Below are 23565 nucleotides of genomic sequence, written 5' to 3'. Positions count from 1 at the left end.
ATAGTTTGGAAATAATTTACTCCTGTGATTATTGCTCCTGTGAATTATAAATTACCCGAAAGGCAGAGCAGTTCGCAGCCAGAGTATTTGCTCTTTAGACTCGCACTCGAAAGACTGCTTTTAAGAAATAAGATTTTTGGAGAACAAAAGGAGAAGAGAACACGTTGAAAATTTAGTTAAATGTAAATGTGTTAAATGGTACATGAACTAGTCAGGTTTTCATGATTTATCAGTTTTAAACTTCAAAGGCTCTGTTTAGCTTGCATTTTTAAAACTAATGAGTTTATCACAGCCAGTGGGGAAAAAATGGTTCAAGTATATCAGCTGTAAATTGGTACAAAGCACTAAAAGGGACATTAGCCTCTAATCAGATTCTAACAGTTCATTAAACCTGCCTTTCCTCCGTGGCACTTTGTCTTCCCCCCTCCTTCTGCCAGTGCCTCCTGTGTAAGCCAGCCTCGTCCCTTTGCTCAGGCGGGTAAAACTTCCTCAGGGACACGGTGCAGCATCAGCTCATCCTTCTTTGTCTATGAGCTAAACAGCCTAAAGGGTGTTTGATGATGGTGTATTCCTGATCCTGCTGTAAAATTCAACTGTGCTGCCTATAAATCAAGAAAGCAGAGGGACCTCTCAACTTGCAAAATAGGCACTAGGGGAGCCAGGAATGCCACGCTGACTTCTGCTCTTTATCCACCTCAAACCACAACCAAACTGATGGGGCTCAGTGACACCTGAGATCTGCTGCTAATAAGTAAACAGTGCAGGGCCCTTGCTGGGGAGAAAAATGTAAAGCCAGGCACAATTTCATCCAGCTTCTTTGTGGCATCAGAGACCCTTCCTGTGTTTTTTCCACCTTGTGCCTCAAACACTGAATAAAGATCAAGGTGCACAAAATAATTTGCTCAGCAAACATAGGAAGAACTTGTTTTTCTTCCCATTCTTGTTGTGTCAGCTTTTAAAAGTACAGTAGATGCACAGCAGTAACATAGCATGGAGTGAGACATCTCAATAGCTTGACCGATTTCCGCTCTCTCATGTTTGAATGCACAGGTGTCCTGCTGAAAATTAGTTGTTCAATCTGAAATTTTATAACTCTAAGCCCTTAGAGCTTTTTGTGAATGATCTACATCTATTTTTAAAGGAAAGAAATAGAGATTGCACTTGCTTATCTGCTTTACCATCAAGCTTCTTCCAGTCCCATAGTAAGTAACCACAGCTCTGGGTGCTAAAATACACAGGACTTAAAGTGAGTGTGACAGGGATTTTAAGCAGATAATTTGTTCTGCTTTTGGCAGCATGTTGGGCATATCAGTTTCCTTTTTCAGCATGTTCTTTAAATTACAATAAAGGAGTATGCAAAAAATAAACAGTTTCTGCAGTATTTATATCCTGGAAAGTGGAGGTCCTGGGATGAGATGTATCAATTGGAAAAAAGAAACTATTTTAAGTAGTTTAAGGTTTTAAAATGTAGTTTTGGAAGCTCCATTCCGATAGACCATTTTCCTTAAACTTCCACTGAAGCAACCATGATAAGAAACAGGCTATGAATACATTCCTTACGAATAATGGCACCATGCAGTGCTGAATGGATCTGCTGCCTGTGAAACACAGGGAAAATGTGTTTTTTTCCATTCTCCTGCAGTTAGAGGACTCAGAGCAGAGGTGAGTTTCCAGTCTAGAGTCTTCCAGACAGGGCTGCAGATTAATAATAATAACTGACTGTGAATGAGTCACTTGTAGGTGACGTGTGCTCCAGTTACATTATTTGAAAAATGGGTGTGATGTCTCCAGATTTCTGTAGCACTGACCAAGGTGTCTGCTCACATTTTAACTTGAAGGATAAAATGGTTTTTATTCTCTCCATGTTATCCAGACTAAATGGCAGCTGAAGACTCTTGGTTTCAAACACCAACCTTGAGCCTTAGCTGGAGTAGAAAATTGATTCAGGTTGAGGTGCTGTTTGAATTGAAGGCACAAGAGGATTGTTTTGTATGTCCTCATAAGCTGCTCCAGTAACAGCTGGAATGTTGATTCAGAGAACCACAGTTCTGCAAATCTTTTTTAGCTTGAAGCTCTCAGCATATAGTGCCCATAACTACATGGACAGTGCATGTTTTTAACTTGCTTTTTTATCTCTCTCAGCGATAATTTCTTTTGTCCCAGAGGTGTGTAGAGATTTTCATTAGCAAATGCTGATAACTTTATAAGACAATGGTAAGAAATTTGAGCAATTGTGTATTAATTTGTAATGTGTGTGGGTACAGGCCTTCACTGTAACTTCTCTCCATAAAAGCTTTCTCTATCAGAAGGACAAGTGTTTTGACTGAAATCAGCTATATCTAAGCATACTGCCAAAACCTTCAAACTGTTTGACACCACTGCTTTCCTTTTCAGTTCTAAAGCAAGGAATTAATATACGTGTACCTGTGTAATTAATTTCAAATTACAAAATAGTAATTGGAGATGATTTTTCCTTGTTGCTTACGAAGACTTAGTTCTCTTTTAAGGATAACTGAAAGAGTGATTTACTGTTGTAGTAGAAGTAGTAACTTGGCAGCTACTCCTTGAAATTGCTATTACATCCTCCTCGTTAACTTCATTTCCGCTGAAAGAAACATACTTCTACAGTATTGTAAAACCTAAACCAGTGAATTGAAACAAGTGGTTTTTCCATAATTTTTTGATTAACCTTGTCCTTTTTTTGCTTTAGGACATCAGCGCCTTTGAGAACAGAATGTTAATGCTTGATGGGATGCCGGCAGTCAGAGTCAAAACAGAGCTGCTGGAATCTGAGCAAGGGGTAAGCAGAGGTTTGTGTGACCTCACTCTGGTAACCCTTCCCCAGCTTCTCTGTGGTTAGCTGTCCCTCCCATTTTCTTTTCTATGTTTTCCTTTATTTCTGCTGTTCTGGAACATATTTTCTTGGGACTTGTACTGGTGAGCATCTAGTCTGATCTGCTGGGAGCACAGAACACAACTCTGCAGAACACTTCATAAAATCATCTGGGATAGCTGGGATGCTGTTGGTGTAATTTTACACTGATAAAAAACGGCGCAGTTTAATTTTAAAAAAAGGAAAAAAGAATAGATTTCAGTAAAGGAAACCACATGTCTGGGAAGTCCATGTATGTATGTATGTATGTATCTTTGCTGTTCTGCCTTCTTGGGATATTTGCCTTGCTGCAATTGTTTAATCCTTTTTATGCTCGTCCTACTCCATTTTCTGTTTATGGAAACCTGCTCTCTCTCTGGTGAAATGCACTTTTTTATCATTAAGATAAAGGACTAAAGCTAGTATCACATCAGCTGCTGGATGTGGTACAGATCATGAATTGGATTTCGATTTTTTATGCAGAACTTGGTGTTGGAGTGACAGATTTTAGGAACATGGGAGGGTATTTTCTTGGAAATGTGGTGTCAATGATTGTAGATTACAGCAGGGGTATCTGTTCAAGTGGATTTTTTTTAATCATGAAACTTTGTTTCCTTCTGCACATGGTATGTTATTCCAAAGAGTTCAAGCCACTTTACTAATCTGAAGACAGATGCCTTCAACAAGCAGCCTAATAGAAGCAGCAATGCTATTGCCTTGTAGGAATGGGCTTTTACCTAATTCGGTTACTTGGCTTTTCTGCTTTCTGCCATTTTTTCAGTTATTTAATTGAGAATTTGAATGATATAGAAAAGAGGGAATTAACTTTCAGGATGACTTAATTTGAAATACTTGCAAGGAAATACCGGTTTTTCAGGGTGTTTTTGAGGCTTTAAGTTTCAGAGGAAGAAAAAGGTTGGCATTTAATCAAGTTCTTGCTCACCTCTGTCTTCTTGAGAGCAAGAACCCTCAGAAATTACTCCAGTATCAATGTAGTTTGTGGGAATGTAAAAATTGAACTATTGTGTGAGCTGAGATGATGAGAAGACAGATCCATTCATTTTTAATACCTTCTGGATGCTTTGCATTATGTCTTTTTATGTAACAGAGATGTTTCTGTATAGTGTTCAGAAGACAAAGGTTCCATTGCCATTTGCCTTTGTTCAGTATAAAATGAATTCTGTGCATGATGCATATTGCTGGGTCCTTTATGAAGAGTATTTCTCTAGCAAACTGTGAGTTGTTTCTGGAAGACCTGCTTGGTGTCTTAGGAACTGGAAGGAAATGAATAATCTATATAATTTTTTAATTTCCTTAGAGTTTTTAAATAAAATTTTATGGACTTCTGTATAAGCAGAAAATTATGTCACTTTTTCCCCCAGTGACTGAGCCATTGGACAAAGAGCTTGTTTGATTTTGAATTTTATGCACTTTAGTACTAATTAAGTAGTGTCTGGTCAAGAGTCTCTGGCACCTTTATGATTCTTCATTAGGGAACAATCAATAAATACAAAATGAATTCTCCAGTTCACTGGCAGAGGAGCTGGCCGTTAGGATGGCAATTTTCCAGCAAACAGCTTAAACTCGAGAGAGAGCTGGTTGAAACAGATGTTTGGCATGTACTTCGGAGACTGCTTTCAATGTAGATGTTGGTGTACATAACAGGGACAAGTGTTTGAAGGATGTGATTACCAAAATCAGCACGTGGAGCTATTTGGGAAGATGAATATCATAACTGGGAAGCACGGAGTGGGAACTAAAGTGTGATCCAAGTAGTAGGAGTTAGAAATTGTGGTGTCTGTGTTGTTATAACGCCCAAAGTCCCTAGATTTGCACCTCCATCACAGCATATGTGTGTACAGGGAGATGCAACTTCTTCTTGAAACTTTGGGAGCTAGGATGGCATTTTGAGTCTTCTGAGCATAATGGCCAAAGCTTCATCACTTAAGAGCTGAACACCAGACAAACTCTTCCAAAATTCAGAGGAAGACATTTGGGTTTTTGCTGTTTTGGCTTAGTATCAGCTGTTGGCTCTAGGTTTGCAAGGAGAAAAGTGAGACATGGGTTAAGGGTTATGTAAAAAAGGTTTCATCTGTGATTGGAGAATCATGAAGGCAAATATCAGTTGTAGAGGAGGAAAGCCAACAGGGTCGGGAGCACCAGTAGCCCTTGACCAGGATGGTGAGCATTGTCTATCAGACCAGAAAATTGAGTTGTCATGCTTGCCCATGAGGCTTTAGGGTGCTATTGTCTTAGAAGTGCTTTCTAAGGACCACTTTGAGTTGTCGCCTGTTTAAGTCTGAGCCCATATTTTAAATAAATATCTTCTTAATTTTAAAGAATTTTTTAAAGGATACGTGCCTGTTCCTTGTAGGTATGTTGAATGCTTTTCTGCGGGACACAAGAATATGTCATCCAGAAAAGGTGTTTTCTCTGTGGTTGTGCCTTGGATAACTCTACCTTGTGATTCATAGCTTCCAAGTTGGGCTTCACACACAGAACCTTGCTGGGGGATTTTGGGTGTTGTCAGGCCATTTATGAATGCAGGACTGTGTTGCATACCCAGCTGGTCCTCCCTTGACCTATTTACTAAAGAAATTGAAAATAACCCAGCTTAGAATTCTTGGTAAAGTGAAAAAGGACCATTCCAACTGGACAACATGGAAGTAAAAAAAATTCAGAAGGAACATTCCCACCTGCAGCACCAAAATGAAAGTTTTTATAGAAACAATACCAGCTTTTAACCTTGAGTTACTTTTTCACTTACTCTTTGTGACATACGGTTGTGAAAAATGTGCTATGTGGCCATGCACATTTCATTCATAAGAAATTATCTTCCCTGTACTGCTCTAGGCAACTTGGTCTTCACCAGGTTCTCTTGACTGTGTATGATGGTAGCAGAAGTCATGCATGATATAGATGAGAACCAGGACAGAGCAGATACTAGCAAGGCAATCAATCTGTTATATTCCCTTGTTTCCTGTTTTAATTTGGAGATTTCAGTCCTTTTGCAAAAGAGGTTAAGTATAATATAAGATTCTTCTCTGCCATTTGTGCATGAGCTCCAAGATCTTTTAACTTTTGTGTTACATGTTTTGTTTTGTTTCATGATTGCTCTTTTGCTGTATTTGGGTGCTCCATCCAAACTTGGTCTGATACCACTGAAAAGTTTAAGTAGTTTTCTTAAAAAGTAGTCTCAGCCATTACACTGCACAAGTGTTACTTATCTAGAGCAAGTGAAGGTGAATTTATAATGCAATACTACATAAGGAATAAGCAAACAAAGTGTAGTCCAGCTGAGATTTTTGGGTAGCCCTGGGAGAATGAAACGGTGTGAGGTACTCCTGGCTGCAAAGCAGCCCAGCCTCTAGCTGAGTCTGAAAGGAAATTGGAGCAGACATTTCAGCTATGCCCCATGCACTAGGTCCTTGGAGCCTGTGACTGGAGAAGAGGTGAGCAGGACTCTGGAACTGCAGCCTGTGTTGGTGTAGTGAAGGCAAACCTTTACCAGCCCTGGTTTAAGACACTGAGTTGAAGTTAGTTCATTGTGGGAGACTAGGGTTTAGGCAGTCTATAAGGAAGACATGCCTTTTGAGATAGAGGTTACTAGTCAATTTGGAACAAAGAGGTGTTAACAAGGGAAATAGGTTTTTTTCTTTGCTTTGGAAAAACTTAAACCAGTTCTGCATTGTTTTATTGTCACCAATTTAGAGTAGTTTAATGCTTTTTAGAAGGCCATCAGCATTAGCAAGAGCACATGCTTATTTATCCAGTGAGCTACTGTCCTTAATTTTGCACAGAAGATTTAATGCAGTCTATTGTTTGAGGCTTCAGGAAGACACAGTGCTGCTTTAATGACTTTATCACAAATGAAAAAAAGACATTACATCAAAGATATCGCATCGCCCTTTAACAAGGCTTCATTATTATCTCCCCTACTGTGGAACAGGAGCTAGCGTTGCTAATAAATTGGGAGAATTACTTTAGAAATATGAATTTGCTTATCATTTAATATCCTCCAGTGACCTACAACTTTAGATCATTTTGGCTGAAGTGAAATCTTTCTCAGTTACCAGCTTCAAAAAAGGACATGAAGAAGAAGGTGGTCCTTCTCCATGAGGCTGAAGGTGGGGTACTTGAGCAGGAAAAAAAAAATCTTCATTTGTGCCAAAAACTATTCTGGGAGTAATACTTCTTATTTCAAAAGTGTGTGGAAGCTGGATTAATGTATTGGTAATAAAGACTGGGCGGAGAATTTAATAGCTGGTGGCTACTATTAAGAAGTTAGGGTGTATAGTGTTGACTGGCTTTAGTGTTGAGTCTGCTAGTCATTGCAGAATGTGGCCCAGTTTCTAAAAATTGGTAAATGGGTGCAACTTCGTGTTCAGTTGCACTTTTTCAAGTATTTGCTGAGTTGGCCTGTAAGCTGTTGTTAAAAGGAGATATAAATGTGGGACTTAGATCCCACAATCAATCTTCAAATACAGAGAATGATGAACTGCTAATTTTCATCAGTCTTTTTGTTTCCAGATCTGCAGTCTCATCTGTTCCTTTGCCTACATTTTGTTCTCTCAAATCATCACTGGAGGATTGTATATCTTACTCTGAAGTCTCCTCCTAATTCTTCTTGATCTGTCTAAATTCAAATTACTTATCATGATGAATCATGAAAAGAAATTATTAAAATGACAAAACCCTTTAATAAGCCAATATTGTTCCATGTCTTTCATAGCCAGCCAAATTATCTTCTTGTCTCATATCTGAAAAATGACATCCATCCTTACGTTGTTCTGTTCATAAACATGTTTTACCTCAGCCTGGGTAATACTGACATAAATCTCTTATTTTTAAAGATTTCCAAAAATACCAATATCTATTCACATTCAGTTGAGAATAGTCTCAGTAACAAAGCTTATTCCATGACTATATGGGGAAATGTTTTGCAGTGATTCATTCAGCTTGGGTACAGTCTTTGTATTGGTAGAAGAAAGAGCACTTCTGATATTTGCTATTGTCGTTTGTGAGTTTCTGCCTCTTTCAATTACTTATTTGTTTTCTGAATTACTTAATGTTTACCATGACTGATTTGGGGAAACACGTTGCGTGTGGACAGTGCGCATGTATCGATCTCTTCTGCAAAGAAAGCCCCTCTTGCTTTCTGTTGGCTTGCAGTTGGCATCACTCAAGGAGTTAAGAGGTGTTAGAACCTCTGGTACAATTCATTGGTTGCTTTACAGTGCCATAAATGTAGAACAGTCTTCAGAAAGAGGTCAAGATTTGACTCCAGATCCAGTAAGGACCTAACCTACAGGGCAGGGTGCAACGCCCTGTGAGAGGTACCTCAGGAGATGCGCTGTAATTCCTGAGCACTGCTGAAGGTTGTGCTTGCAGCCCAGAAGGGTGCAGGTCACATCCCAGAAGGGTTATGTCACTTGGATTTATTAGGTCAAATCAAGCATCACAAGCTGATGAGTACTGTTTCATGTTGAGTGGAAGCTTGTGTGATGAAAAAAGGTAGCCAACTCCTACATCTTTGCTGTCATCCTGGCATTCTTGCTCAGTCCATTGCCAGTGACTCAATGACATTGGGGAATGTAGGGTCAACCTATCACTGGTCCAAGAAAAACCTACCCAAAGGGAGAAAGGGAATGGTGTTGTATGTCCTGCAAGTCATACTTGCATGTGAAGTCATGGATATCCTCTATTAAATGGAGATGGGGAGAGTGGGAAAAGATCCTGGGTGCTGCTTTTGATTATAACTGGTGACCTGTATCTGGAACTGCATCCTGAGACATTTTTACTACTTCTGGGACTCCAGCTGCCCACTTCTGGCATGTTTCTGCAGTGCTGCATTATCAAACACTGAATCTTTTCAGTGTTTCATGTTTCTGATTCCTTTTGAAGTCAGCTCATGTGTAGGGAGCCAAGGGGTTTTTTCATGGATGTTGGTGTGGTTGTTTTTTTGTTTTTTCTCTCCAGGAATCAGACCCAAAAATGCAATAGGAAGGTAATAGATTTAAGACTAACAGGAAATGATAGCTTAACCAGCTCAGCACACTTGCCAGGCAGACGTTTTGCCAAGTTAACCAAGACTGCAGACTAAAAATGCAGGTGGGGTTGTAAGATGTATGATGCTGTCTGAAATTCACACTAAGTGAAGTATCCCAGATCCTCTGAGACTTAATTTACTGACCAGTGTCTGCCATTGCTTTCCTTTCCTAGGCAGCTAAGCTGGCTGTTACAGAGCACAGCAGGGAATGTGCTCCTTACTCCGTCTGGTATTGTTTGTTGTGTGTATGGTAGGAACAGGGGGATTTTCACTTGTGGGTGAAAACTTAATTGTGTAAGGCATTGTACTGATAAAGGGTGGTCCCAGGGTATCTAGGTTTAATTAATCAGAAGTTTAGACAGTCTTTTAATGGTGTTCTTTAGATATTAGTGGCTGTGCTTATTAGGAATTCAGCAGCAAGTGTAAAGGAGTGAAGCAGAGGAAGATCTCTGCTCCAGACAATGTATGTTTAGCCACAGTACCATGCCCAAGAAATTTCCTATGTCTATAGTAATAGAAGGGCAGCAATAATATGGTTTCAGTTACAAGAAATTTAGATTTTTTATGAAGAACCATTCGATTTGTCTGCCAAGACTGGAGAAAGTTTCATAGAGAATGTGGGATGTTACCCAGAAACTAACATAGCTTAATATTGTTACAGTTCCATAGCAAAAACACAGTTACAGAATATATCATGTTAGATACATAAATTTATATGTTTTATGTGCTTGTATGGATTAGAAAAGTAAGGTTGCCTTTGAGAGAAGAAAAGTTGACCCTCTGATTGGAGTGTAGTGCTGAAGTTCATTGCAGTATTACAGTTTGGTTGCCTTCTATCCCCAGTCAACTATTTTGTGAGCTCACCTTCGAGCCAGTCTGCTTTTTTGGTGATGTATGACCTCTCAGCTTGCACTGCTACCGGAGCTTATGATGGGAATCTCCTGAAAAATTCATTCAGCTGAGAAACTGGGAATGAAGAAAAACAAGCATGATATACGCAAGCTATATGTCTGTGGTTACTGTGAATTCCTAAATCTACATGTTTGGTTAAAAATAGATTCTTTTTTCAAGATGTGAAAGGTCAACATTTCCATTACTAAAGAAGTCATTGAAAATGGTTTAAAAAAAAAACCACAAAACCATCCATATATCTACAATTAATGTAATTGTAGATATGATATCTCAAGGTCCTGTGACACTTGTGTGTGCTCCATTTCTTTCTCTTTGGGGACTCCAATATTGACAATTTAGCTGTAATTGTGATTGAACTTGGAATCCTATTTGAGAAACCAGTGAGGTACAGATTTTTGCTTCTATGCATTGTGCCAGAAGAGTATTAACACTTAGTCATGGGTACTCAGAGCATGCCAAATATCAACTGGTATACAGCACTGTATTCTAAAATCCTGTTGCACCTCTGCTTGAAACTCATCACAGGTCTGTGTTGTTTCACGTCACAGTGCAGTGGAATTCTAAGATACAGCAATGAGCATTTTAGACTTCATGTGTGAAACTATTATTGGCCTATAAAAAGCAGTTACTCTTCTTGTCTGGTCACTCGCCTGGTTGGGCATCTGAAGTTTAATTCAGACTGCAATGGCAGTGAAATTCAATAGGTTATAAGTGTACATAACCCTTCTGTTCATATTAGGAAACTAAAGAAGGTGAGTTAGGTAATCCTGCTTTTCTTAAAAGAAAGCTACCTTGAATTACCTCTTGTTTACCTCTGTCTATGATTATATATATGCAAGGATAGTGCAGGCCTGCTGATGCGTGCTCTGGACCACAAAAATTAGCTCTTGATTAAAAACGTTTTCCTTTGAAACATCTCTCTGAAATAATTGTTATTCACAAAATCTTTAAGTTATTTAGCAAGGAGAAAAGTTAATCATTAGGTTTCATTTTGTTCTACTCACAGATGAGTGAGTAATGGAATTTTTTTGTTTATTTTAGTGCTCATTAGAGTAGCCAGTTCATTATGACAGTCTATATTTTGCTCATTATAGCACGTTGGTTTGTTCAAAGTAGAAATGAGATGGAAGTGAGTGGGCTCTTGTCCTTTCCCTTTGACTTCAGTAAAATAAAATAATCTCTCTTCATGGCTCTCAGTTTGGTAATTGCTATACTCTATTTCTTCAAGGACTCTTGAAGTGAGAAGTATTGTGTAAGTGTGCATTGTTACTATATTATATAGTGGTTAGCCTGAGAAAAATAAGCATAAGCCAATATAAGTCAATAATTTACAATATCACGAACACTTCAGCATCATGAGACAAATGCCATTATGTTATGAAAGTACCAAAATTATTTTAATCCTTGCTGTTCATTATGAGAAAGGATTACTTCTACTTTTGTCTTGTTCATTGATGTTTTGTTAGCTTTTCTTTTCTGTTGGAGGTTGTACTTTTTTTGATGTATATTTTACTCTTGTTCTGTATCCTGCTGGGGAAGTACTGAAAGAGCTGTATATATTTTTTAGCATCATCGGCTTTTTTCCTTATTTCTCCCTGTGGAGATGAGTCCTTACATAAATTACTGTAAGGTTTCTGTTTTCTTTAATTTTTTGTTGGTTTGCTTATTTTGAGGTTTTTTTTTGTGGTTTTGTTTTGGTTTGTTCTTAAATTCTCTTCCTAATCTCCTCACTCGCTCCTCTCCCCACCCCCATCCTGTTTCATATTGTGAGGATGAGTATTTAATAAACTGTTATTTAGGAGGGCATCTGCTTTCAGACTTCCTTTTACAGATGTTGTTATTGCTTGGTTTCATCACTTAAACGTACCAGGAAACCATAGGAATTGCAGGCAGAAAAATCCAGCAGCAACCAAAGGTGGTGTTTGTCTTCCCCTGCTGGCACAGGCCACTGCTCAAGCTTCCCATTGCCCAAGGGTGGAGCCCATGCAGACAAATATGGTAACACCCAGCTCATTGGGGCAGGCAGGGAACAAGGGAAGAGGAGGAGAGGTGCTGAGGATGAAGTGGAGGTGGTCTGCCCAGGCAAGGCTTGTTCAGGGAAAGGATTGTGTTAGATTAGCCCACTCAGCTCTGTCTCTTCCAAATTGCTTCCATTCCCCTGGTGCCTGGAGGGAACACCAACCACACAGATGTCACATGCACCCTGCCTCCTTTGCCTCTGTTGATGTTTGTAGCTTGTTTCCTACTTTCATGATATACACTAGGGATTGATACTGATGCTGAGACACTGACTTTGATCTCCCTCTGTGATGCTCTGTGTGGAACTTATGTCATTGCAGTGAGGGAGTTACTGGAAATTCTGTAGCAGTCATATCAGTTTGTCCTTGGAAGACAGCAGCATCACCCTCTCCTGTCTGGGTTACAGATATGCTTGATTATGTTTTCAGTATTGCAGGTGCCCTTCCATGACATTTTCCGCTTTCTTTGATAGCTTTTTTGCCAATTTCTAACACCTTTCACATGTGGTAGAGGAAGGTGCTGCAAGGATATCAGCGAGCTGTCCCCTGTTTCGGCCACAAACCCACATTCTCCTTGTTCATCCTTGTATTGCTGATGTAATGGTAGAAGTTCTTGTTGCCTTTGATATTCCCTGCAAGTCTGAACTCCAGCTGGGCTTTGGCTTTCCCAACACAACCCATGTGTTCCCGTGTGATATTTGTGTTCATCCTTTTATTGCTCCTCCTGCTCTACTGCCTTTTTGTATTGGAGCTGCTTTTGTATTGGAGTGTTTCACGTGTCCCAAACTGGTGTCCTAATGCTTCTTGCTTTTGTGAGTGGTTACATATACTAGTGTTGTATTTCGATCTCCTTAAAGACCTTCCAGTACGCCTGTGTTGTTTGACTCTTTTAGAGGTGTCTCCCATGAGATCCCGCTTAGTTCCCTGACAACTTCTACTCTCCTCTAGTTGAGAGTCTAGATTGACCTGGTCTGGGTGTTTGTTAGTACCATTCTTTCTTCACTCTCCTCTAAAACTCCATTGCTTAGAGGTCAACACACCCACTGATTACCACAGCTCCACTTACTCTTTTTTCCACAGTGGTTATTATGGTTTTGTCCATATGGGATGTTATGAGAATGGAGGAGTGATCACAGTGAATCTAATGGGAGGTGTTATATCATGTACCTCCAGAAAGCCCAGGCAAAAAACAAGCATGCAGCAAGAGTGCCCTGGTACACCCTCCTGTACCTGTCAGTGTGCAGCTGGGGACCACATGAGCAGAAGGTGATGTTTAGTATTTCAAGTTTTCACTGCTCTTTGAGCTCCATGGAGATTCTCCTGCTAACCAGAGGCTGTGGTGTAGGTTTTGACGTGTAAACCTTGTCGTGCATCTGCCTACTGCCATCCTTAGACTGCAGCAGGAGCTTAAGATGTAGTGCTATAAACAGTGGTGGCAGTGAGAGCATTTCCTGTGACACTCTTGATTTATTTTCCCATTATTTATAGTAGAACAGAACTGTGGATTTCTGGGGAGTCCATATGACGAGGTGTCTGGGGAGGACAGAAGCTATGCTTTTGAGAACAAAAGACTTTAGTTTTTCTTCCTTCAGCTGCTGGGTATTGTGGAACAATTCTCTGTGAAAACTTCATGGTACTATAAACCTTATGTTTAATAGAGTACTGAGGGCTTTTATACTAATATGTTCTGTTGTTGAGTAACAAGCAGTAAAAAGTAGTAATGTTATTGACAGCTGTCAACAAAAAAAAAGTCCCCTGTGGAAGTAGAAGTGGTCTGGTCCATGATTTATATGGCAGAACAGCAGTTTGGAAGCTCCTGTTCACTGTTAATTCCTCTGAGGTTGTGCCAGTGATGTGCTCTAAGCTGGGGGGAAAAAAAGGAAAAAACTGAAACACCTTTAGGAGTTTTCCCTCTCTCAGTTCAGGTTATTTTACAGATCCAAGTTAAGGTGTAGGTATAGACTGATTAAGTGTTAGATTTGCAACATCCACAGTTCTGTGTGATCTGCAGGTTAAAACATGCTGTGCAAACATGGTGCAGAAAACATTATTGATTTTCATTATAGAAAACTTGTGAAATAGAATAGAGAAATAGAAGCCAAAACAGTCTCGTTGTCTTCTGAATAATATTCATTTTACAGAATAAGCTAAAAATATCGAGTGAAAAGGTAAATATTATTTATGTCTGGTCTTGGAAAACAGTTTACACTTTGGTTTATTGAAGCTTGAGTTTCTTTCCTTTGTTGCTGTACATGTTAGTTTTCATGAATGGATTTAGACTGAATTAATTGAAATATGTTTTTCACTGAATAACCATTCATAGTATTGATGAGATAAGGAGTCAGTTTAAGACAACATAAAATAAGTATGTACGTTAGTATTGAATACTCAAGTATTAATTGATTCTTATGTTAAAATTCCATAAATACTTCTAGTCTAAAAAGAGGTTGTCTTGAGTTTCATAACAGTTTTACTGTGTAGATTGTGAACTTACTGTTTTCAGAAAGAAGAACAAGTATTTCTTAAAGGCTAAACAATAAAATAACTGCTTGCTCTAGAAATTTGGTAGCTTTAAATGGATTGTGGAGAGACACTTGGAGCTTCTGTTGAATTGGTATTTGCAAGTTTGTCTGCTGAAAAGGAACAAAACGATATTCAAAATATCATAGAATCATTAAGGTTGGAAAAGATCTCCATGGTCAAATCCAGTCTTTGACCTAATACCACCAAGTGCCCTAAACCATTTCTCAAGGTGCCACGTTTACTTGTTTTTTAAACAGTTCCAGGAATGGTGACTCCACCAATTCACTGGGCATCCTGTCCCAATGCTTAACCAGTTTCTGTGAACAATTTTGTCCTGATATTCAGCCTCATAAAGTAAATCCAGATCACACATGCAGAGTATGAATTATCTGGTGTGCATGCTGTGGGCTTGTTTTTGAAAGATACTGAATATTAAGCATTCAGCAGAGAATATAAGTATCTGCTTGACTTTTAAGAGCTGGGGGAGATCTGTTACTTACTCATGACACTGACTCAGGGCCAGAGTGTACCATGCAGGAACCCTGAATCTATAAAAACTGCTACCATAACCTCTAGAAGTCTTTAACAGTCTTTAAAATAATTGGAATAAATCAATTGGATTAAATGTCCTTGCATTTTCAGGCAGAGTAATACATGACATGTTAGGTAATACATTACTAACATGATGCTCGTTCTTAGATTTGTTTAAACCCTGATCTTGAGCTAATATGCAGTTCATCTACAACAAGGAAAGTTTTTGTGAAGTAGTGAACTTTAAATATTCTCCGTGGACTAATTTTTTTCATGTCAAATGCTGGGATGAAGTGTATATGAGAGGGTTTATTGTTGATTATGTACCCTGATATTTTAATATGTTTATTGCCTTCACTCAAATGATTCCTAAAACCATATAATCTCTAAAAAGATAAATGTTTTTGTTATCCATCAGTTAGTGATGAGTAGAAATTACATCAACTAATGTAGTTGGAGTGCATCCTCTGTTAAGCTAGCTTTCTGTTTAAAAATTCCATAATAATGTTAGATGAATTTGCCTTACTCATTTTAAAATAAGGGAAAATATCTTTTACCATCTAAAAGATGAATGACATAGGTCAGTAACTTAGCCATGACCATGTCTCTGGTGTGTCTAGGAGTTGCTATTTACATTGAGTGTGTTCCTGAACTGCAGCTCCTCTACATAATGTCATTGCCAGAGAACACAATGACTGTGCACACCCATGGGTGCCAGATGCAATTTAAATAAAAGCCCGTGTGAAGGAGTGTGGTATAGAGGGTAATGGCATGAAAGGGTGAAGAGGGATCAGTGAAGCTCTCAGTCCTCGGGAGCTGAAAGTAGGCAGAGGGATAGAAATTCGTGGTGGGAATAAGTTGCCATGCCAACCAAGTAATTTCTCTAACAGGAGGAAACTGGTAATGAATAACTGCTGAGTGGGAACTTTAAGAGAAAAACATGCTCTGTGGAAAACCAAAAGGTTACATTTTTGATAATCGACCTTCACCGTTCCCCCTATGAAATTCTGCACTGGCAATCTGTCTGTCGGAGCTTCCTGCTGTCCTGTACCAGACCCTGCTGTGCCCATCTGCTAATCTGGGAAGTGTCTGCCTGTGGTTTGGTGATGGGTACCAGTCCTGAGCCCCTGCTGCAGGCTGACCCGAGCCCTTTGTGAATCGTTTCTCAAGCAGCTGTGAAAGCCAGATGTGGGTCTCACCAGTCTGTCTCCCTTAGTAGCTGTTTTGGGTATTCACTTAAATCATTGACTAGCATATTTACTTTTTGTCTTCCCTATTTCTTCTAACACAATGTGAAAACTCTGCAGAGAACTGACATCTTTAAAAAAATACTTCTTTCTAAACCTTGATAAGCTGTGTGTTCTGGAACTTGGGCATGTAACACATGTTCATGTTTTGTCTGTAGCTCTTTATAGCGTTCTGATTTTATAAAAGGAGGAACAAAAAAAGACATTGAAACTTTATCTGAAATGTTGGTTTTTCCTTTTGTTTGTCTTGAGTTGTTGCAGGAGGATTTAGGTAGTGCAAGGCACTTGCATTGCTTTGCCACCAGTGCCCTTAAAGCAGAGTTCAGCTTGCACCGTGATCTGTGTTTAGGTGAGTACTCCCACTGTGACGGTTTGTGCGCTTAGGGTGGTGTGAGCCACCTCTGGGATCAGGAGAAGCCAGACATGTGAGTAAGGACAATCTGGATAAATTTGCTCCTGCTGAGATCTGAGCTGCTGCAGCTAGGCTGCTGCTGGTCCCTGGCATGGCCAGGTATCATGGAATCATAGCATGGTTTGGGTTGGAAGGGACCTTAAAGACCCCTAAAAAGCCTCACAGGTTCCTCAAAGCCTTGTGCAACATGGCCTGGGACAGGTAGCTGTGCTGTCCACCTTGTGTGGATGGCTTGTGCTTCTCTGCTGCCTTCTCTCAATTCCCTTCTTCTGTTGTGTACGCACACACCTCCACTTTCTGTGCTTCTTTTTTTAAATTATGACCTCTGCTTTTTTGGGCAGGATGCAAGGACTGCTTACCAGCCTTAACAAGATTTAATACTCCTTGCAGTAGTAGTCTTACTATTAGTTGTAGTGAAGGCTGGGTCAGACATTTGAGGAAGTTGTCCCATTCCTTTGTTCTTCCCACCACTTTCCTTCCCCAACTCCTCAGCTGCCATCCCTGAACTGATGCTGGTGTAACTGCAGGATTGCTCAGTGAGCCAGTTCAGCCTGACAACCTGACATAAAAGTAGCTTGGAGGGAGGGGGTGAAAAACCCAACAAAATTTTGGCTTTCTTAGGAGTCAGGCAAATGCCAAAGTAGTCTCAAAGCAGAAGGAATGTATGGGGAAGGGGAAGAGTGACAACAGTTGCTTGGATATGTGCTACCCTAATTCATGGCTCGTGCTCTTAGTCATGCCATGTGGATGAAATGCTGTTAGGACTTTGCTTTTGCAGTTTGCAGGTGCTGAGTGACTGAACAAGGAAGACATTTTGACTCCAGCAAAAGACAGCTAAGTGACACTGCATGAAAGAATGGAGCTGCCTGACAGCACAGCCTGTGCTTATTAGGGTGATACGGAGATTTTCTTACAACTCTGTTTTTTCTCATGGAATCTTCTGCTGGTTTTTTTTTTTTTTTTTGCTTTGTTTTTGAATCTGTTTTTCTGAGCATGAGAGATTGCACGTGTAAAAGAGCAGTAGTTCTCAGACACCATGGAGAGCTGTGTCTGAGGCTCATTCTTCATAGCACTCTGTGTAGCCTGTGCTATTGCTGGTAATGGAGTATACCAACATTTGCAGCCACACAAGGATCAAGGCCTTTATGAGGGTGATGTATCTGTATGCTAGAAGTCTTGGGAGCATGTCATTAAAAAAAAAACTAAAATGCAGTGGCAGAGATCTCTTAAGATTTATTGCATCATTATCTCACATGAAACAGTAAGAGTGTCCTGGCATGACTGAACAAAAACAATAATGTGAGAGTGTCATTATTTATTTTGTCGACCTGCTGATTATCCCTAGACATTTCCAGAAGCAAAGGCATCCTCAACAGTGAGGTCTTTTGTTTCACATAGTTTCAAATACAGTCATTTCAAGGAGGGAAGCTGGATCTACAGCACGTTTTCTTCTTCAGTGTGTTCCATTGATGGGATGTGTTCATCTCTGAGTTACTGAGACTCTGTAAGTGGGTGTGATTTCTCCTCCTGACTTCTATTTACTTCTATGAAACCTGGCAGAAAAGTCCCTGAGCGGTTGACTTGGAAGTTTACACTGAAGAAATATAAAGACTGATCCCTTTCCTTATTGACCTGGAGGAAGAACGAGCTCCATACAAAATATACCCTCTCTTCTCAGTGTAGTGAATCAGCAATTACAGCTGTCCACAGAACCTGGAGACTGCACAGCTCAATATCCAGCCCATGACATAATGCTGTTCCATCTACAGTCATAGGTTTATTTTTTTGAGATCATTGCTAAGGAGTAATAATGAAGTGCTAATGTAATTCAAGAACTGTCTGGACACTGCTTGAGTAGGGAGGTTGGACCAGATGACCCACTGTGGTCCTTCCAACCTGACCCATTATGTGATTCTGTAATCTTAATACATATCTCAGGAAAGGAACTTAAAATTAATAAATTCCCCATTTTTGTGAGATGAGTTCCGTAACCTGTAAGTCGTGCACCAAACATGAAATTTCAATGTTTTGGCATGGATAGAGGCTATTGCTAGTGGAATGTCTTAAAAATGAAGGTCACTGGCAAATAGTCGAAGGTACTTGTTCAGAGCAGGGATAGGATAATACTGTTACTGCTTGGACATCTTTACTGTAACAGCACAAAGATTGTGAAGCAGTTGCAACACCAGAGTTTTCAGTATGTGCCCAAGACTGTTCCTCATTTTGGATTTCCTGTTCTCAGTATTTTATCTATAGCACTTTGTATATTTCTAGAGATGTTTCTTAAAATTCACTTATCAGTTTGCTCTAGGCAAAAAGTGGCTAAATTGAAGCTTTCAAAATAGCCCTCTTCGTATGAGATCCAGATAAATGTATTCATTTTGGTTGAGCTTCAGTTAGGGCTTGGTCTAATTTTAAATTCAGAGTGCATCTCCTCCCAAATAAATCATCTACTTTACAGCTACCCACCACTTCAAGTCTGACCTTGAGGAAGTCAAAGAACTTCTCATCATTCTCATAAAGCTTGGGGAGGGGAAGAAAAAAGAAGGTTGGACTCTGCTAGGCCAAGGGAAGCACTCTTGTCAGAAATGCCCAGAACATATTAATCTGGTCAGATGTTAGGTGGAGAACCTTATCTGAGTTCAGTTGTCAGGGAAGAATGTATGGAGGAGAGTTTATCTGGGCTAACCAGCCTCTAAGTCAAAAAGGAATTAATAGATGAAAAACAACTGCTTCCATTGCACCCTGATAAGAACAGTAACTCTGTGCCTTTCACAAAGCCCAGGTATTGCTTTTGTTGTTGTTTGGGGAGTGAGGTGAATGCTGCTTGAGATGATGTCCAAATAGACTTTGTGTCCCTAATGGGGAAAAAAGAGCTTTTCATCCAATATGTTTGATTTCCTCTTTACTATGTTACACTAACCCCTGTGTCATGTTTCCCCAGTCTAAAAATCATGGCTAAAATATGGTCATCAACCCGTGTGTTTCACTACTCTTCTGAAATCTAAGTGCAGCTCTTTTTTAAAATGCTTGGAAACCTGTTCTTTATACTGGTATCCAAAAGGCATCTGACTGAGTGCACGGCATGACATCATGTGGTGATATCCACAAAGGAGCTTAGCTGACACTTAACCTTTGTTACGTGGGCATGTGGTGAAACATGCTGTGCATTAAAGCAGTGTATGGTTGCAGTCTGGTTGTGTGGAGTGAGGTGGGAGCAGTAGCAGGCTGATTTATTTAGAATCCTCATAAGCACCACGCTGAGTCAAGCCAAAGGTCCATTTGACCACACACTGCAGCAGAATCCCCCAATAAGTGAGGAAAACAGGGAAGATGGAAAAGATCCATGTTGTGTGATCCTTCCTTGGACATAACTTTGATCAGCATTTTTAGGTGATTTTAAGCCCATTGCTACACTTGAGTAATTGTATTTAATAGCAGCTGACGAACTCTTCCCAGTAAAACTGTTTAATCCATTTTTTAACTTTTTATCTTTCTGAGTTCTGGGATACTAGTGGCAATGTGGTGGCAAATGTAGGCTGCTTCTTTTCAGTTATTTTACAGCTATTGTCTGCCAATTGCATTAGGTTTTATGTTGTGAAGAGCAGTTTCCATATCAATTGTTATTTGTATGTTTATCATAGGACTTCAGTCATCATTTTCCAAAACCCAGAAGTATTATCTGCTTTATATATCCTTAAAAGTTCATGTCTCACATCAACCTTGTAAATGTATGCTAACATACATTTTTTATATATCAGGTTCAGGGTTCTTCTTCAGTCAGTTAATTATTTAAATGTTAAATAGCAGTGTCTGGGCTAATCATCCCTGATCTCTAGAATTGGCAAGACAAAAATCCTCTGGCCCCTTGATTTTTCTCCCTTGGTAGAATGGGTACAGTAACCAGTGCAGGTTAAGGTGTTAAACACATCAGTGACATCAATAGCTCCAGGATGGATGTGCCATGGGCCCTAGCTAGGGCCAATTAGAAATGGTGGTAGTGCCTCTGTTAAGATTTAAGAAAGGAAAAAAAAGTTATTGCACAGATATATTTGTAGCGAGAGAAGACTAGGGTGGGAATATTTGAGAGGAACAGCCCTGCAGACAGCAAGGTCAGTGGAGAAGGAGTGGGAGTAAGTGCTCCAGGTGCCAGAGCTGGGATTTCCCTGCAGCCCATGGTGCAGCCCATGGTGAAGCAGCTGCCCCCCTGCAGCCTGTGGAGGTCCATGGGGATGTAGAGATCCACCTGCAGCCCATGGAGGACACCAACACCAGAGCAGGTGGATGCCTTGAAGGCAGCTGCGACTCTATGGGAGGCTCATGCTGGAGAAGGATCCTAGCAGGGACCTGTGGACCCATGGAGAGAGGAGCCCATGCTGGAGCAGGTTTCCTGGTAGGACTTGGGACCCTCTGAGTGACCTGTGTTGGAGCAGACTGTGCCTGAAGGACTGCAGCTTGTGGAAGAGTGACCCATATTGGAACAATTTGTGGAGAACTGTTGCCTGTGGGACGGACCCAGTGAAGAAGTTTGTGGAGGACTGTGACCTTTGGAAGGGACCCCACACTGAAGCAGGGGAAGGACTCTTCTCCCTGAGCAGCAGCAGGAAAAATGCGTGATGAACTGATTGTAACTCACATCCTCAGTCTCCCTGTGCCCCTGCAGGGGAGGAAGTAGAGCTGAGGAACGGGTGGAGGAAAGGTGTTTTTTAGATTTATTTTACATCTTGTTATCCTACTCTGATTTTTTTAGTAAAAAATTCAGTTAATATCCACAGTTTGAGTCTGTATTGCCTGTGATGGTATTTGGTGAGTGTCCTTATCTCAACATGAACCCTTCCTTATATTTATTTTCTCTGTCCTGTCCAGTTGTAGAGGGGAGTGATAGAGTGACTTTGGTGGGTGCCTGGCATCCAGCCAGGCTCAACCCACTGCAGATTTCCAATGCGTTTTTATGCTTTATGTTTTGGTTGGCCTAAAACAAAAATGTTACCAAAAATGCCCCTGCCAAAACCAGGAAAGTCCTAAATGAGTTCATTCTTGAAAGATATGAGGTTATTATTATCATTTTGCCCATGTCTGTCTTCCATGCAGTATTTAAAAGAACAGATTACACTTTATATACCATAATGTGGCATTGTTTTGAAGGAAATGTTTAGTTTCCCGAGAGAAAACCCATTATATATATTCCCAGTATAACCCATTGCCACCAAGACAGCTAGATTTACATGTCCAGTTTATGGGTCATCCGTGTACAGGCACAGTAACGGGTTAGTTCTCCCCATGCATTTTGTGTCACTACCTTGTCACTCAGTTTTTTAAGTTCATTCTGCATGTCTTTGTAGATGGATATTGAATATGAATATAAGGAAAGTCTCTGAAAAGTGACTTGAAAGCCAGAAATGCCATATGTTAAGTGTTCTTTAAAGGGCCAGGAATTCTGCATATTAAGTAACATGACCTTTAGTGCCAATCTCTTGATGTAATTAGCATCGGTCTTCTTACTTAAGCAACTCCTGTATGTCAAGTGGCAAGTTCTTTCCTGGCACGGTGATGCTGAGTGTGAAGCCCTCTTGCCTAGGCAGTGTAACTGTGCATGTTGTCTTTGGCTATTACTCACTTCACTTTCTCATGGACTCTAGGCTTGATTGAATGGAAAGTATATATATTTTTTTAAATCCTTTCTGTGTTTACTTTGAAATGTAAAAAAATATCCCTCAGAAGTCACAGGATTGTATGTTTTATATCTGCAAAGTACTAATGGGTTTATTGGTTATTTCTTTATGTAGATGCACTGTTCTTTGCAAATACATTGTTTGCAAAGTCTGTGACATGACCAAAGACCATTTTCTGTACAGCTGAATGCTGCTTGATTGTTTGTCACCGTATCATTGTTCTTAATGGAACTATATTGAACTTAGGATCTGCAGAGATCTTAGTTTGTCTTTTAATTTAAAAATTATATTACCATTTTTGATCTGCTTACCTGTGCCTGGTGTTCATAAGGGATCATTTGGATATAATACAGCTTAAATCAAATCTAGTGAGTTTCCACTCTTATTCAGTTGTTTGTCTTTAACTTCTTCAGTTTCTGAAGTGTAATCCTCCCTTTCTTCCACATAAAGTTTATCCTTGGCTTTATTGTCCCATCTTTGGGTACATTTAGTTCGGTTGGTGTGGTTTTCATGTCCATGGGGCCTCATCCCTGTGGCACTTCCATGTGAAGGAGGATTTCTAGAGAGGTAGGGTGGCAGGATAAGCAGCACATTTCCTGCACCCTGCTGGGAACAGAAGTGGAGCTTCTGGAGGCAGTGATTCCTATACACTCCAGGGTCTTGGCTTCCCATGGTGTTGAGGCCCAGCTGGTATGGTGTGTATGGCAGTGGGGAATTGAGTAAACCTTTAACTTGGATTGATTATTTCCTCTTTGACATGAACAAGAAAGATTCAGTATTGCTTGAAGTGTTTGAGTGCATCTTCCAGAGGAAATGCAGCATTGAGCAGTCACTGGTGACAGTGGAATAACGAGTACAAACTGTTTTCTTGTTCATTGAAGGTTGTTTGTCATGAGCACTGAATGAATGGAGAGCTTTGCACAAGTGATAATGTGCATGACGTAAATGAAACACAGGGAAAACGTTTTGGGGACAGCGGTACAATGAAGTCATCTGTGCATGGTCCCTTAATCCCAGCAGGATTACTGACAGAAGGCACCACTGAATGTGAGTTGGTGATACAGGAATCTGGCTGCTCAGGCACATGTCAGTGCCCCATTTGTGTTGCCCTCAGACTTCCACTTCATTTCATTGTCACCATCCCTGCTGCCAGCACACAGCAGTGCACTCCTACCTTGTTGTCTTGGCTGCACATGGTTGACCTCAAACTCCTTCCTTATTCCTAGTGCATCAGATTGAGGAATGGATATACAATAAAAAAGATAAATTTTTTGGGAGAAGGAGGTGATTTTCAGTCCACCAGTTCCCTAGTGCTGGTGTGCAAATCCC

General features: G+C 40.1%; 1 protein-coding gene across 3 annotated transcripts in view; it reads left to right on the top strand.

Moving 5' to 3' along the window:
- The window catches only part of KLF12 (KLF transcription factor 12), a 240810-nt gene that overhangs the window by 92992 nt on the left and 124253 nt on the right, over positions 1-23565 (top strand). For all 3 annotated transcript variants that reach the window (XM_054271667.1, XM_054271665.1, XM_054271666.1), the window contains exon 3: positions 2711-2800. In XM_054271667.1, coding sequence (XP_054127642.1) covers positions 2711-2800 — 90 coding nt within the window. The remainder of the gene's footprint in view (positions 1-2710; positions 2801-23565) is intronic.

The sequence above is a fragment of the Melozone crissalis genome, unplaced genomic scaffold, assembly GCF_028551555.1.
Source record: "Melozone crissalis strain CALT ecotype California unplaced genomic scaffold, PUWL_Pcris_2 ptg000013l_1, whole genome shotgun sequence".
Taxonomy (NCBI): Eukaryota; Metazoa; Chordata; class Aves; order Passeriformes; family Passerellidae; genus Melozone; species Melozone crissalis.
The sequence above is the reverse complement of the archived record's forward strand: the minus strand, read 5'-3'. Positions and strand labels throughout refer to the sequence as shown.